The sequence below is a fragment of the Aulonocara stuartgranti genome (assembly GCF_965226115.1).
Source record: "Aulonocara stuartgranti genome assembly, chromosome: 2".
Taxonomy (NCBI): domain Eukaryota; kingdom Metazoa; phylum Chordata; class Actinopteri; order Cichliformes; family Cichlidae; genus Aulonocara; species Aulonocara stuartgranti.
The window spans coordinates 34,167,495-34,182,324 of record NC_138940.1 but is presented as its reverse complement, the minus strand read 5'-3'; the positions used below and the strand labels follow the sequence as shown (position 1 = coordinate 34,182,324).

General features: G+C 40.4%; 1 protein-coding gene across 2 annotated transcripts; it reads right to left on the bottom strand.

Annotated features, from left to right (window-relative positions):
* Window positions 1-2,002: 2,002 nt before the first annotated feature.
* On the bottom strand, window positions 2,003-14,229 carry LOC309719351 (sodium/potassium/calcium exchanger 3-like). 2 transcript variants are annotated; one of them, XM_082555403.1, is made up of 17 exons: window positions 13,671-14,229; window positions 13,352-13,450; window positions 11,742-11,818; window positions 11,556-11,630; window positions 11,060-11,144; window positions 9,427-9,530; window positions 9,277-9,351; window positions 7,687-7,712; window positions 7,538-7,591; window positions 7,306-7,442; window positions 6,860-7,029; window positions 5,556-5,823; window positions 4,455-4,621; window positions 4,255-4,369; window positions 4,065-4,177; window positions 2,980-3,045; window positions 2,003-2,799 (listed from the first exon to the last, which is right to left on the bottom strand). In XM_082555403.1, exons 1-17 carry the CDS (start codon window positions 13,777-13,779, stop codon window positions 2,689-2,691), a joined length of 1,851 nt encoding a protein of 616 aa, XP_082411529.1. In that variant the 5' UTR covers window positions 13,780-14,229; the 3' UTR covers window positions 2,003-2,688. The 2 variants fall into 2 exon arrangements, with proteins under 2 accessions (XP_082411529.1, XP_082411530.1); XM_082555404.1 differs by having other exon boundaries at window positions 6,941-7,029; window positions 13,671-14,221.
* Between the last annotated feature and the right edge of the window lie 601 nt (window positions 14,230-14,830).

Below are 14,830 nucleotides of genomic sequence, written 5' to 3'. Positions count from 1 at the left end.
TTATCCTTTGAGGAAGTTTCCAGAGAGGGACCCGGTCAGTGCCAAGGTCCGCCATCACACGACAGCAGCTCATCACTCGCTCATTTGAGTCTGCACAAAAGTTTTTGTATTTGCTACCTTTCACCTCCACTCCATTACTTCAACCAAACACTACATAAAGACCATATGCTGTAGGCTGAGCTCATCAAACAAAAGCCCTTTTTCCCCTTTTTTTTCATCTTTCTCCATCAGACAGAAAACCTGATTTTGCCGGGACGTCAGAAACATGAAACTAATTAGGATAAAGTAGCATCCTGTTCTCACAGCTGTTATTTTGCTTGCTTTGTAAACTTCATCTAGCAGTGACATCATCCTTTCACACTCCATTTCTGTTGATTCAGTGGCACACACTCATTCACAAACTGTAGCTGCTTTCATCATTTGTCACACTGAGGCAGATTTGCATGCAAATTGCACCCGTATGAACGCACACACACTCTCATGTCACACTCTTTATTTTTTTTGTTGTTGTTGACATTGTATTGTTTGTATTTTATTTTATTTTTTCATTTTGTATTATCTGATATTCCATTGGTATTGGGAGTTTTCTAGTAGAATTTTGTAAACTCTACAGCATAGCAAACACTTCAATATCTAGCTCCTAATGCATTCTCTGTACTGTATTTGCCTTTTTCTATTTTTTTTATGACTGTGACATGTTTGGATTTATTTGATTATTCTGATATGTCAAACCTCCATTATGAGTATTTGTATAATGATGTACTTTGTTGTACTATTTTTATTTTTACATTTCTTTGGTATTGAAGCCAATTTAGCCTGAATGAAAAATATCACCTTTAATAATGTGTTCATTGTTATTTCATTTTTGTCTTTTCCTGAATTATTCCTTCCTTAATTATGATTATGGACGACTATTCAACTGCTTGTTAACAAAATGATCTGCTTACTTAACCAAATGGCAGCAACTCACTGAATTTAGACAGGTCAGTGCCACTTGGAAAAGACAATTCCAGTGATTGTGAATGTGGCACCAAATGTACTGGGATTTTCCCACACAACCATCTCTTGGGTTTCCAAAGAATAATCTTAAAAAGCACTGCAAAAAGACCAGGCTGAGCATATTCTCTGGAGAAAATGCCTTGTTGATGTCTGAGGTCAGAGGAGACTGCTTCAATGTGATAGGAAGCCAGCAATAACTCAACCACTCATTACAATCGCAATCCAGTAGAGCACCTTTTAGATGTTATCAAACGGGAGAATAACATCATGGATTTGCAGGTGACAAATCTGAAGTAGCAAAGTCAGACTGGATGTTTGCCTGTTCAGTGCATTTGAGCTTATGCATGCTGTCACAAACCTCCATAACACTGCTTCTTTACCTTTTTCTTTATTGAAATCATATTGCATATAATTAGCATTTTCCCTATCATTAAAATTAGCCGACGGTTGTGGAACTGTCCATGGTGCTGAACTGCAGCAGGTAAACACCCCTGACTGTTTTTAACCTAGCTTCCATTCTAAAACGAGAGCGCCACTTTGTTAAAGTAGCAACAGCGTTTACATACATCACTTCTGTCATCTGCTTTAGCAGGTAAACTGCTGACAGGACAAAGTTAAATTAGTTTCCATGTCCCAAAAACCAATTTCAGCCTCCACCTTTGACCATGGCTGTGGCCCATCTGGCCTGTTTGCCATCTTGGTGAATAAAAGTATTAGGAAAAATAAACAACCAAAGTTTGCTGATGATGTTGCACCGATCAAGAGCTGGGTAAATTAATAGAAATGAATGATTTGTAAAAATTAAGGTGTGGAGAAATGCCAGAAAATGTCTGAGAACTACTGTAGGTTTTCCCGCTTCTTCGGGTCCATTCAAAACAAGTTTAAATTTAGTCCTCTTTGGTTTAACTCTTCTGAGATGTTTTAATCTTTTTCGCAACAAATGTCACAGTGCCGTTACATATTAAAAGTGTGATTAAGAATTTCGAGCCTCAGAAGACAAACATCACAGAACAAAGATTTTTATTGCACTCGTAACTCAAAGACATACACTTCAGGACTCTCTCCAGACAGACATTTATAAATATCTTGCAGAATATATTCATTGTTGTTTCAGGAAAAATTAAAACAACCTTTGTGTTGAGAAGCTTTTAGCAGGGGGGAGGGGGGCCTACATTGTATACAAAGCCAAGACAACAGTGGCTTAGTGCAAATATCTGGAGCGTGATTAGCCATGCTATGCTATTTTTACAGCTACAGATACAAAGGCGTGATGAAAACACAAAACTTTACATGAAATAAGTGGACAAACCGAGAAGCAACCATATACACTTACATGTGAAATCATCTGCTCGTTGAGGTTACTTGTGGCAGTAATAATAAGTAAACTAACACACTTTGGGGTTCTTATATAATATTTTAGGTTTCAGAATACAAATTCCATATTTTATAAATTTCTTGTGAGACAGTGCATTATCATCGGGTTGGAAGTGCTACAGTACAAAACTCTGTAAAAGACTCATTTATCAAAGGTAAACAATTTCGCTTGTAGGCAGCCGGTGTCATAGTAACGACTATCTATTGTGGAAAGCCACTTTGAAATGAAACCATAAATCATCTCTCCGTACGTTTTTCATTAATAATGGCAGCAGGGGAGGAGGGCCGTTTGTTTGCGTGTAACGGGAGTGTCGTCTAAAGCTGTTCGAAACCGACGGAGCAGAGCAGGAAGACAGCGTACAGCAGCAGGAGGCAGACTCCCAGCCTGCGGTCCAGCCTCCAGTGGTTCATATGGACACAGAGGACCTGAGGAGTTACGGACAGAAAGAGGCACACGGGGAAAAATTAAATAAGTGCTTTTTGTTTTGTTGTGTAATCACGAAATATGTTAGTGAAAATGGTCTCAGACAGTGATGGGTGGTCTGTTTGTTTTTGTACACAATCTCACTATTTGATCTGTGCTTTATAACATCAGGAGCTACTCACAGTAAGCGTGACTGAGGCCAGAAGCAGAATCACTGAGTACACCAGGCCTTTGCTGTTTATCGTCACCTGACAGGACACACAATGTGAAGTGTGTAACGCGCTGTTTTAAAACACTTGCAACATGTTCACAGTCAAATTTTGGTTTTGGCCAATGATTTTTAATTTTGGGGCTTTTTTTTTTTCATTTTTAAATGAAAAAAACTCACACTGTTTAAAAGGGATTTTGTATGATTTTTCTTTCTCCCTGTCATTTATTTACCATTCCAGTGGACAGCATTTCAAATAAAGAGATCAGCACCTGTACAGGTAATCCCTGTGAGCTAAACACTCAGGCTTCAGACTGCAATTAAATAAAACAAAAACACAATGTATGATGCCACGAGAGATCCTTTACAATTGGTAGTTTCAGAGAACTCTGGCACAAGCACAAGCACAGGAACCCCGCCTACCTGCTGTTCAAACCTTTTGTTTGTGAGGAGCATCCAATCAGAACAAAGCTTAAAGAAAGGATGAAGAGAGCCCATGACCTCAGAAAAAAGTTTTTGGTCTCTTGCAACTCCTTGAATAAATATCTGGTTCTGGTGCATTGCCTTACACACACATTAGCTGTGTGTGTCTGCTACTGGTCCTCAACAAACAGTTTACAGAGGGCTGTAGCGACAGCTGCTTTCACCGCTAAAGACAGTGTTTTGAGAGAAGTAACAGTGAATCAAAACAATAAGACTGCAGAGCTGAACAGTGATCTGGATGAGCATAATCTTCACATTTTAACACTGATGTAACCTTCAAATACTAGTTATAGCAGCTTTGAATTACTTCTTCATTACAAATCAGTTACAAATCAAAAGAAATGGTAGTTAACAATGAAAGAGTAATTCAGTAGTTCTATAAATATTGTCCAATTACAAATGTAAGTTTTAAAGGTGCCTTGAATATCATGTAAGGTACTTACAAAAGTTTTCTTCAGGTGCCGAGCGACTTTTTTTTTGTCTCGTCAAACACATTTCATGGTAATATTGAAGCTATGCTAGCTTACATATCAAAAGTAAAACTGAAACTGAGGTACAGAGAACAGCTGGTGTTACCACTGATCCATAGCTGACTATAAGAGTCCTCAGCGCCCAGGGAAAGCCCAGACCCAGCAGCACATCAAAGATATTACTGCCAATGGAGTTGGACACAGCCATGTCGCCCATCCCTGCAGCATAACAACATCATATGTTCACATCTTCATTTTCCTTTCCTTCATTAAATATTAAACACACAAATACACACCTTGTCGGGCGACAATGAGACTGGCCATGCAGTCAGGGACACTCGTGCCAGCAGCCAGGAAAGTGATGCCCATGATCACATCTGGGATTCCAAATGTATAGCTGATTATTGTCACCTTAAGAGAGGAAAAATGGTCATGCGCCTGTGTGTGTACGTGTGTGTTTAAACCAAATGTGTGTGTGTGTGAATGTGCATCATACCATCCAGACCATGAGGTAGGAGAAGAAGGCTATCCAGAGTGTGGAGGACAGGAAGGTGAGCAGGTACCAGCGCTCCCACCGCGGCAGGTTACAGTCAGGGATGGTGCAGTAAAGCAGGACGCTCACAGGCCAGGAGAGCAGCCACTTCAGACGCACACACCACCCATCTGAGAACATGATGAAAACACTCAGAAATGCACAAACAAGGTGAAACACACACACGCCCACCAGTTTGCCCAGAGGCGTCCTTACAGTTTAATCTGAACCCTTAAATTATTCACTGGCACAGCCTGGATGTGTCCGCGACTTCTCCTTTTAACTAACTCCATCAGCTATCAAATACTGTAAAGGATTATCTCTACAGTGCCTTGATGAATAATTATATTATTATTTATCAAAGCAGGAAGTTCTGGCTGATTCCAACGACAGAAAAAGCCTTTTAGAAGATCGACACAGTCTCTCATCTCTGCATTTTCTGTGGAGAGGAAGATTTAATTGGCTGTGGATGGCAAAAAATGGCATCCTGTGGCCAGGTACATGATCGAGCTTCAGGATTAATCTTTTTCTGTGTTTCCTGAGTTTTAAATATGTAATGAATATTAACATCATAGTGGGTAAAACTCTAGTTATTGCGAAAAGCAAAAAGTGTGTGTTTTTTAGTATTTCTTTGACGCAGTATGGCCTACATGTGCATTTCAGATACTTTGAGAGTAAGTTTTGTCTCTTGCTTTTCCAAAAGACATGTTTGATAAGACTGACTAGCTCAAGTGTCGTAGTTCAGTCCTACCCTATAGACATGTTTTTTTTAGCAAAAAAGTTGACTTCTGTGTCAGGACCAAGTTTGGCCTAAATTTTTAGATATATTGAACTTTTAAGAGGAATCTTGTTTTGCGGCTGGATGTGAATTGCCGTGAAGATGGTGTGTGGTGGTGGTGCATATATTTGACTGTGTATTGAACATATGCAATACCTGAGATTCAATCTAACGTTAGGCGGATAAACTCACATCTAAAATGATTTCCTTTATAGCATAATGATGTGAAACACATCCAAGTATTAAAACAAAATCCCAGTCGGCCTTTCTGTGAGGCCGGCTCTTACCTGGCAGGACAAACGGTTTGAAAGGAACATTCTCTTCATCTTGGTCCTCTTGCTCCTCCTCCTCTTCCTCTTGCTCCTTGGGCTGTCCTCCCCCACATGTCTCCCCTACTGTCTCTTTACCCCTTTCCAACTCTCCCTCTGGTGGCTGTCTCTCTCCCTCAGGTGCCGTCCCATTCTCTCTCCCCCAAGGCCCACTGGCTCCCGAACCTTCCTCCCCTGAAGCTGCCCCTTCCTCTGGGCCAACCCGAGCCCGAATCAGCCTTTGCCTCTGTGGGTGATTGGTGAGGGAAGTCAGGAGAAATTTAAAAAAAGAAAGAACTTTATTCAGGAGAAAACAGAAACACATGAGAAACACTGCAGCAGGGTTATGGAAATGAAGGTAGTTAAGATTATTTGAACTGGCAGGAAGAGTGATTATGCAGCTAGACAAGTCTTCACATTCACCAGAGGGGATTTAGAAAGCTTTATTTTGGTGGGGGTGGGGGTGGCATGGAGAGAGCAGGCATAGCATTGGCAGGTGTGCTTTAATTTGATGCTGGAAATGGCAATCACAGAGAGAAAGCTGAGAGAGTGAGGAAGCAGATTGGGAGATTGGGGTCTTGTCTGCTTTTGTGTCTGGGCTAATATTATGCATTAGGCTGCACTCTGTGTTGGTGTGATTTCTTTGTGGGCTTATTAGATGGCATCTGTGTAACAATGGCAAACAGGATGTTGTTTGATATGCCAGTACACATCTCCCCGTTTGCCAGTTTGTCTGCTATAGATGCACCAATTTAGTGTCTTCTTATTCCAGTACCACAGCTTTGGGTTCCTGCTGATGCTGTGTACTTCTCCCTAACTAGTTCTAGGTTTCAAGAAAAAGAAAAGAAAACCACTGAATTGAAGTGTTTATATTTAAATCTAAATTAAAATGGTAAATGGTCTGTATTTGCATAGATGGTATAACACTAGTCGCTAAGGACCCCAAAGCGCTTTACATATCCAGTCATCCACCCATTTACACACTGGTGATGGCAGCTACATTGTAGCCACAGCCACCCTGGGGCGCACTGACAGAGGCGAGGCTGCCGGACACTGGCGCCACCAGGCCCTCTGACCACCATCAGTAGGCAACGGGTGAAGTGTCTTGCCCAAGGACACAACGACCGAGACTGTCCAAGCCGGGGCTCGAACCGGGAACCTTCCGATTACAAGGCGAACTCCCAACTCTTGAGCCACGATCGCCCACCAAAATACCACCAAGCCGGCCGAAAAAGCCAGGGCAGCTTGATGTTATGCAATGAGTGTGAGCATGTGCAGTGTACCTCGCTGATGACCATGCGTCCTGCCATGCGCAGGCAGGTGAAGGGGGGGAAATGCGGGGTGATGAGAAGACGGAGGCTTGCCTCTGACAGAGTGAGTTGATGGGGGTGCGAGTTCAGTAGCTCATCCACCATCACGACCCCTGAATCCTGACCGGCCACCACACATGAGTCTTGGAGACAGAAGGAAGAAAAGCAGAAAAATGTTTAGTGGGAGATAAAAGAAGAGGGGAGGACAAAAAGGACACAGTGTTACGTAGAGAATAACTTTTGTTCGTCAAAATGGTCTAGTTCTATTTCAGCCTGTTGGAAATCCCCAGGGGAACACAAGAACCTTATACTGACAGCTTAAACTGTGTCACTAGGTCTGCTGGATGCTGCTCAGAGGCTTGGCAAACTTTTTCCTGTTTTGGATGTACAAGCACATGTACAAACACGACCCTTTTCACCTGGTTTCAGCGGCACCATGTCATTGTCGCCGTCTCCGGCGTTTCCGACAGCAGTCGTCCGTCGCAGACCGCTCAGACACGGCTGACCTGCCCTGCTGCAGTGTCTCTCCACCAAGCAGCACAGAGATCTGTTAAACCTTCACAAAGCACAACACATGAAGATGCTGCCTGTGGTACGTATAAAACATGTTGTGGCTTTAGGTTGGAAATATGAGCAGAAGCAAAGACTCACTTCATGATGATTATATAGAGTCCATACATAGAGATCAGGATGATGGTCTCCCACCTGAAACATGCACACAAATACCACCACAGATTCACAAATACCCACACAATCATCCAACGCACACTGGCTGCAAAAAACGTTTACCACAGTCTTACCACAGGACTTTTTCATCATAGATCACCTGCAAAAAAAAAAGAAGGAAACTTTAATGCCAACTTCAATTAGTTTTTTAGAAATATATTTAAACCATAACTCACTGCGAGAAGTTGCAGTATAGGCATGCAAAAGATTGTTTTATAAAGAATGAGAAATAATAAAAACTGGCCAAAAAACCCCAATATTAATGTCCTGTAATAATACAGGAGGTGTGTAGTTTTTCCTATACTGTTAGCCCTATACTTTATATAGTAGTTAAATCAGACAACTAAAAAAAAAAATTATTTGGCGCCCTTCACTGTGCACACATGAAAATCTGATCTACAGATTTTGAAAGGTGGAGCTGGAGTAGAGGCGGGTTGCAAAAGGGCTTGCAGATGTGCAGCAAATGTAGGGCTGCTAAAGTACCGATAAAAACACACGTTATATGGAGAATTACCAGTGTACCAGAGTATGAGCCGTGACTTTGTATCCTACTTGATTTATCAATTAAAATATATACTTTAGATGCACCAGTTTAACATTAGAGTCATCTTTCATTTGCTTTTATTCTTGCACTAAAAGGTGCTTCCTTTCAATTGTAGGAATAATGTTACATATAACGGTGAGTATTTCAAAATCCAAATCCAGTTTATTTATATAGCACGTTTAAAAACAAAACGTTTGCCCAAAGTGCTGCACAGAAACACAGGGTAAAACACAAGGTACAACCACTGACACTCACATAAAACATAATAAAACACATAAAAACCATATCAACTCAAGCCAGTCTGAACGCTATCGAAAAAAGGTGTGTTTTCAAAAGCATTTTAAAAATAGGAAACGAAGATGCCTGTCTAATATTTAAAGGCAGCGTATTCCAAAGTTTTGGGGCCATAACTGAAAAGGCTCGTTCTCCTCTACGTTTAAGCCTTGATTTTGGGACAACCAGCAGCAGCTGGTCAGCTGATCTGAGGGTCCGTGAAGGAATATAAGGCTGAAGTAACTCGGAAAGGTATGGGGGAGCAAGACCATTAAGGCATTTAAAAACCAGTGTTAGGACTTTGAAATTAATTCTGTGATGAACAGGAAGCCAATGAAGAGAAGACAGGATAGGTGTTACATGTTCATAGCTGTGGGTACCAGTTAAGAGGCGGGCAGCAGCATTTTGAATGAGCTGAAGACGAGCAAGAGATCGTTGGCTGACTCCAAAAAACAGTTCATCACAGTAGTCAAGCCGTGTTGAAATAAAGGCACGTATTACCTTCTCCATGTCACGTCTTGACAAAACTGGCTTCAGCTTAGCTATTTGCCTCAGCTGGAAAAAGCTTTTTCGCAACACCAAACTAATATGTTTGTCCAATTTAAAATCTGAGTCCATAATGACTCCCAGGTTTGTCACACGCTGCTTGATATAAGACCCTAGAAAACCAAAATTTACGAGCGGGCTGCATGAAATATTATTAGGTCTAAATACAATCACCTCCGTTTTACTCTCATTGAAACTCAAAAAGTTCAAAGCCATCCAAGCTTTGATATCTTCAAGGCAGTTCAAAAGGATTTCAGGACTTTTCATCAGTACTGAGTTTTGTACTGTAGAGATTTCTCACCAGAATAAGCACCACTATGGAGAGGATGTAGAAAACAGCATCACGGAACAGAGGCCACCAGCTCAGAGCAATGGGCTGCAGAGAGAAAGGAAACATGAAACACTGTGAAGACTCCGTCAGGCAGCAAGGGGTGCTCTGTAGTGTGCGTACCTGTCCTGCAAAGATGCCACAGATGCCGATGATAACCAGGATGTTAAAGACAGCTGATCCCACAATAGTTCCCACGCCCACGTCACCCTTTGTGATAAACACGGCTAAGTCCAGAAGAAGAAAGATCAAACTGAAATCATGCACACGTGTTTTATCTGCAACAGTGTACAAATTAAGAGTTTCTCAACAGAAGATAAACACAGTAATTCATCTGTCAGTTGACACCCAGAGGGGCTGGCCTGATGTCTTTCATGTTTTGTAATATTTACCGACTTATTGCCTAAAGTCAACTAAAGTCAAAGCAAGACTTTTTTCTTTCAAGATTAAAATATATTGTATCAGAGGCCGTTTTTGAGGACATTTCCAAAGGCAACATTGATTTAGAAGTAAGGCTTTCATTTTTATAAACTGTAGGTCAACATTTGTTTCAGAAAAAGCAGAAAAAAGTAGTTAGTAGTTAGTCTCAATAAAGGATCAGAGTCACAATACAATAATATCACAATATACTGCTAACAATAACAATGGCTCGTGCTACAGTGATGCTGCAATACCTGATACAAGACAGTTATATCTGATATGTTTTATCTGTGCAAAAGAAGAAGAAAATAATGCTAAAAGGCAAAATGTAGAAGTGATGTATTTAATTATTGTACTGTAGTGTCACAGTGTATGGGCAACATTATTATATAAGCAGTTACACTTACTGACCTGCTGTATATGCTTGTTTGTGTTTAACGTAATTTTTTAACTGTAACAAAAGAATTTCCCATATCTGGGATAAATAACGTACATCTTATCTTATAATATATTCACCTTGGAAACGTTTATTCCTTTGAACTGGTTGAATTTTTGACATGTCTGAGCTTAATGCACCGACCTGGCCTCAGATTAACGTACTTATCAATAAGCTTAGAGTGAAAGTCCCAGAAAAAGGCAACAAAGAAACAGAGCTGGGGATGACAAGCACAGCTTAAAAACACAGAGACTAACTCAGTGAACACACAGAGTATCTGACAGAGGCTACAATGGAGACAGGACTGTTTACTCAAAGAGGGAGTGAGTGAAACTCAAAACAAGACACAAGAGACAACTAACTAACAAAGTAAAAATAACAACAGCACCCAACTAAACACAGAGATATGAAAGCTCACACTAAAAAATAAAAACACAACACAGGGGGAGGCTGGAATAATGAGCTGAAAACAAAATACACGGACAAACACAACCCTCCACTAGGAAAACAGTTAAGTAAACATAGAACTATAGACTCTGGAATAGCAGGAAAAATCAGAACATAAACTCCAAAATATAAAATAAAGGTTTTATTTAATTTTATTTAATTTTTTTTAATCTTATTTAAAAAAAGTGAAAGTTTATTTACTGAAACACTGTTAATGATTAAAAAAAAAACCTGCCCCACAGTGACATGATAAACCATCAAGCAAAAATAAATGTTGTCTTCTTGACATCTATGATTAATGATAAATGCCTAAAATTAATCACTGCTAGCTCCCTATGTGCACTTTTCTCTGTCCTGATTAGACATTGTCTCTCCGATTGCCTCTAATTGGAGCACTGATGGCAGAAATATTGATCTAACCAGCTGGAGGGAATGACTGACTGGGATACTGACCAATCAAAGAAGTGAAGAGCTCAGGGGCGGAGCTCCCAGCTGCCATGAAGGTTGCCCCGGCAACATCCTGACTGAGCTGAAGGTTCTAGTGGATGGAGAGGGGAGATTAAACAGGCTTAAGGATGAGGATGGTCATATTTGGTATTCTTCTGTCACAGGATTGATCCTAATAAATACGGTGTGTTTATCCAGAGCCTGCCGTAGCCAAAGACCTCTACTGCTGTCCAAAAACTACTAGAAAAACATCAACTAAGGTTACATTTGTCCAATGAACATGAACACTAGTTTATAATTTAATACCACAAGGCTTAAACAGAGAGTTCTGATAGACTAACACACTAATGTTTCATGTCTTTAGAGATGAATTACAGCCAGTAAAGAAAATACACTCGCTTCTTACCCTTTAAAGGTTTTTTTTTTACTTAATACCTAGAGTAGAATGGGAAACTATCAAGTATTACTTTACTTTCAGCCATTATAGATTTCTGCATCGTACCTCTGACACTTTTTCCAGTGATGGCACAAAGTAAACATCACAGACAATGGCCAGTGCGTGAAACATGTAGATAGCCTGAGAAATACAGCAAACGCATTACTGAAGATTTGGTTTAAGATGAAAATAAGAGAAAATACAGCATTTTATTATGTCAAACGCAGGCTTTCAGACAGATGTGATACTCACACAGAGAACATGAAGGAGGACTGCACCCTGTCTCCTTTGATCCACAGTAAAGACGTCTTCAGGAAACTCACTGATAGCTTGGGAAAAGATGGATAGAGTGTAATCTAATGACATGTGGAATTAGGAAACAGTGTTGGACAACAAAAACCAGTTACCAAGTATTCTAATACATTACATTTTAAACACGACTCCCTAAAACCTGCACTTTTATCTTCTGATATCTGAAGATTATTTTCTGTCATGTCTCAAAATTAACTCACAGTGACTTTAACACACTTTCTTTAAAGGAGGATTTGTTCCCTTGGAGTTCAGAGAAGAGCCGCAGGTAGGTGGTTAAATGAAGGCTGTGATTAGAATTATAACTCAGCTCCACCCTGAACCTGCGGGCATTTATCCTTGCATGTGTCAGATCTAGAATTGGCGTATCTCAGTTTGTTGAATGTATCCTGTATCTTGTCTAGACACAGCTTGAGTTTAAAGTCACACAACCAGGAGTCCAATTGCATTACAGCTGTATTTTCCATGCTCCTCTTATGACTTCACACTATCCCTCACGCCATCCAAAAACAAGTTTTTTATTGACTTTCTTTGTCAGTTCTTCTAAAAGCAATTCCAATTATATTGAAGTTCAGAGGCATCTAATTTGGCTGAGCGTCACCATGCGTCACAGCCTTTCTCCTCCCAGCAGAAAGCGATTGCTTTGCTTGGCTGCACTGTCTTGCACATAAGCTCATAAATACCACAGCTCACTGCAACATTTAAAAAGCTTTTTTTCATGATACAGACACAACAATAATCTGAAAAGCAGCCTCCCAAGTGACTTCCCCTCAAGGTTTTCTGATTTAACTGTACGTCAGATTTTTTAAACCGCTTTTAAAAGTGAAAGAGATATCAATGTGCAGTTAGAGGCAAACACAAATCACACCTAAGAGGCAGAAATGGCGTGATGTTGGTTTAATTCAGATCATGATCAAACTGTATATTTTTAGCATCAGAAACCACATGATGCTCTTAAAAATAGAAATATGATAGTTTGAACAAAGCTTTTAAGTTGATCTGCACTATATTTCCGTGAGGCAGGAACTTCATTCTGACTGAATACAGCTCAGTGTGTTCTGTAAAAATCTCAAGCAGCCACACAGATCCAAGCATGCATAAGCAATGGTAGAGCGGCTGATGAGAGGTTACTAATCAGTGGGTCAATACCACAAGCGGGCACTTTGAACAGCTCCAGATGCACACTATATCAAACCACAAACTCAGTTTCCTAGCAACCATCAAAGACCTAACTGTTTTTAAAACATATATATGTACTAAATTTAAAGAAATGAAAGGTGGACCAGAGGAGTAAAGGAATGCACAAGAGGAAATAGTTCTTGATTTAAGGAGATAAACGAAGATTGCACACTTTGACTGCCATAAACACACAAGGGCTCAGAAGGTCACGGTGACTGTACACAGGTTATCCAAACCTGAGCTCATTCTAGCTCAACACACTGATGCAATTAGACTTTTAAAGTTTTGTAAAGATAATGTTCCTGTTGGCGCATCATGCACGTCTATAAACAGAGTGTATGTGAAAGACACAAACACGTGGTAAAGCACCTCACCAGATCTAGAAGCACCCCCAGTCTGGTTGTCTTCTTTTTGCTGGATGAGCTCCCTCTTGAATAAGGAGCTGCTGTGATCCACAGTTGGTCTATGGTAGTCTAAAAAGAGTAATTCACATATGAATACAGTTAAGCTATTTGAGGATATAAATTCAACATAACCTTTTATGTAACTTTAATGTGTTTCTTTACTAGTATCCCGCTAAAATAATCTGTACGACGTGACATTTGCCTTAATACTGCAATTTGATTTGTTATAGCAAATAATGAAAGTATAGGAGTGGTTAAGACAACTTTAAATCAGAGTCTTTATACGCACCTGTAACATCACAGAAGTGAAAGATCCAGGCGGCTGCGAACAGACCGACTCCACAGACGCAGAAACGCCGGAGGAGGCGCGTCTGCCTCGGTCTTCTCGGAGCCTTCATCCCGCCTGCTGCCGCCGCTCGTCGGCTCTCCGCTCAGAACATGCCGCTGCCCCTCTTCCTCGGACTCCTGCTCTCAGACCGAATACAACTGGCCTGTTGATCTCTTATTCTGATTTATTGTCTATCTTTCTTTGCTCCATCCAATAAGCAAGCGGATGTTAAACAGGTTCGGCCTGTCCACAGCATCTCCGGGAGTCAGTCAGGACTAACCGTGCAGCATCCACACGCTTCACATACATCCAGCGGATACTTGCACACAATGAATCATCAGCCAGCGCCTATTTGATAATATCCCGTCTTTCCTCCTGATCTAAATCTGATCTGCTGTTTATGATTTTCCCGTCGGGGAGGAGGGTTTTTTTCCTGGACCTACAGACTAGAGCGCCTTCAGCTGGGTGGGGCGACGCGAGTGAAATACTGATAACACGAAGCAATGATTCAAGTGTCACGTGAAGCGCGCGGCACCGGGATTCTGTGGGGTGCATGAGAATATTTTCCAAAAGTATATATATTTTTTTCATCGATTAAAAAAGAAAATTCAAAAGGTTAAAGGGAGTAAAGCCTCTGTGTGAAGTAAGGTCCAAAAATAAGATAAGACCAGAAAGATGTTGAATAAAGACATATGCGCAATGCAACTTAACATAGATGATAAGACAATGAAATGAGATAAAAACAAAAAAAGTGAAAGTAAAAAAGATGCAAACTGCAAAGAGAGCCATAACATCCATAGTTTATTCGTTTTTGGGAATCAGAATTCTGAGATTAAAGAATTCTGACTTTAATCTCAGAATTCTCAGAAAAACGTCAGAATGGAGAATTCTGAAATTAATGTAAGAATTCTTTTTTTATCTGAATTCTGAGACTAAAGAATTCTGACTAATCTCAAAATTCTGAGATTAAAGTCAGAATTCAGATTTTTCCCCCTCTGAATTCTGACTTTAATTTGAGAAAAAAAGTCAGAATTCTGCCCTTTTTCTCGGAATTCTGGGAAAAAAAAAAGACGTGCCCACTTTCCCCCCCCAGTGGCCCTAATCCTCTTCTGTAGCTAAGA

Coding starts and splice junctions, on each gene's coding strand:
- LOC309719351 (XM_082555403.1), bottom strand. CDS start 13,779: ATGAAGGCTCCGAGAAGACCGAGGCAGACGCGCCTCCTCCGGCGTTTC. Junction 5,824..6,859: donor GACGCATGGTCATCAGCGAG/GTACACTGCACA, acceptor AATCACCCACAG/AGGCAAAGGCTGATTCGGGC. Junction 4,370..4,454: donor CCTACCTCATGGTCTGGATG/GTATGATGCACA, acceptor TCCTCTCTTAAG/GTGACAATAATCAGCTATAC.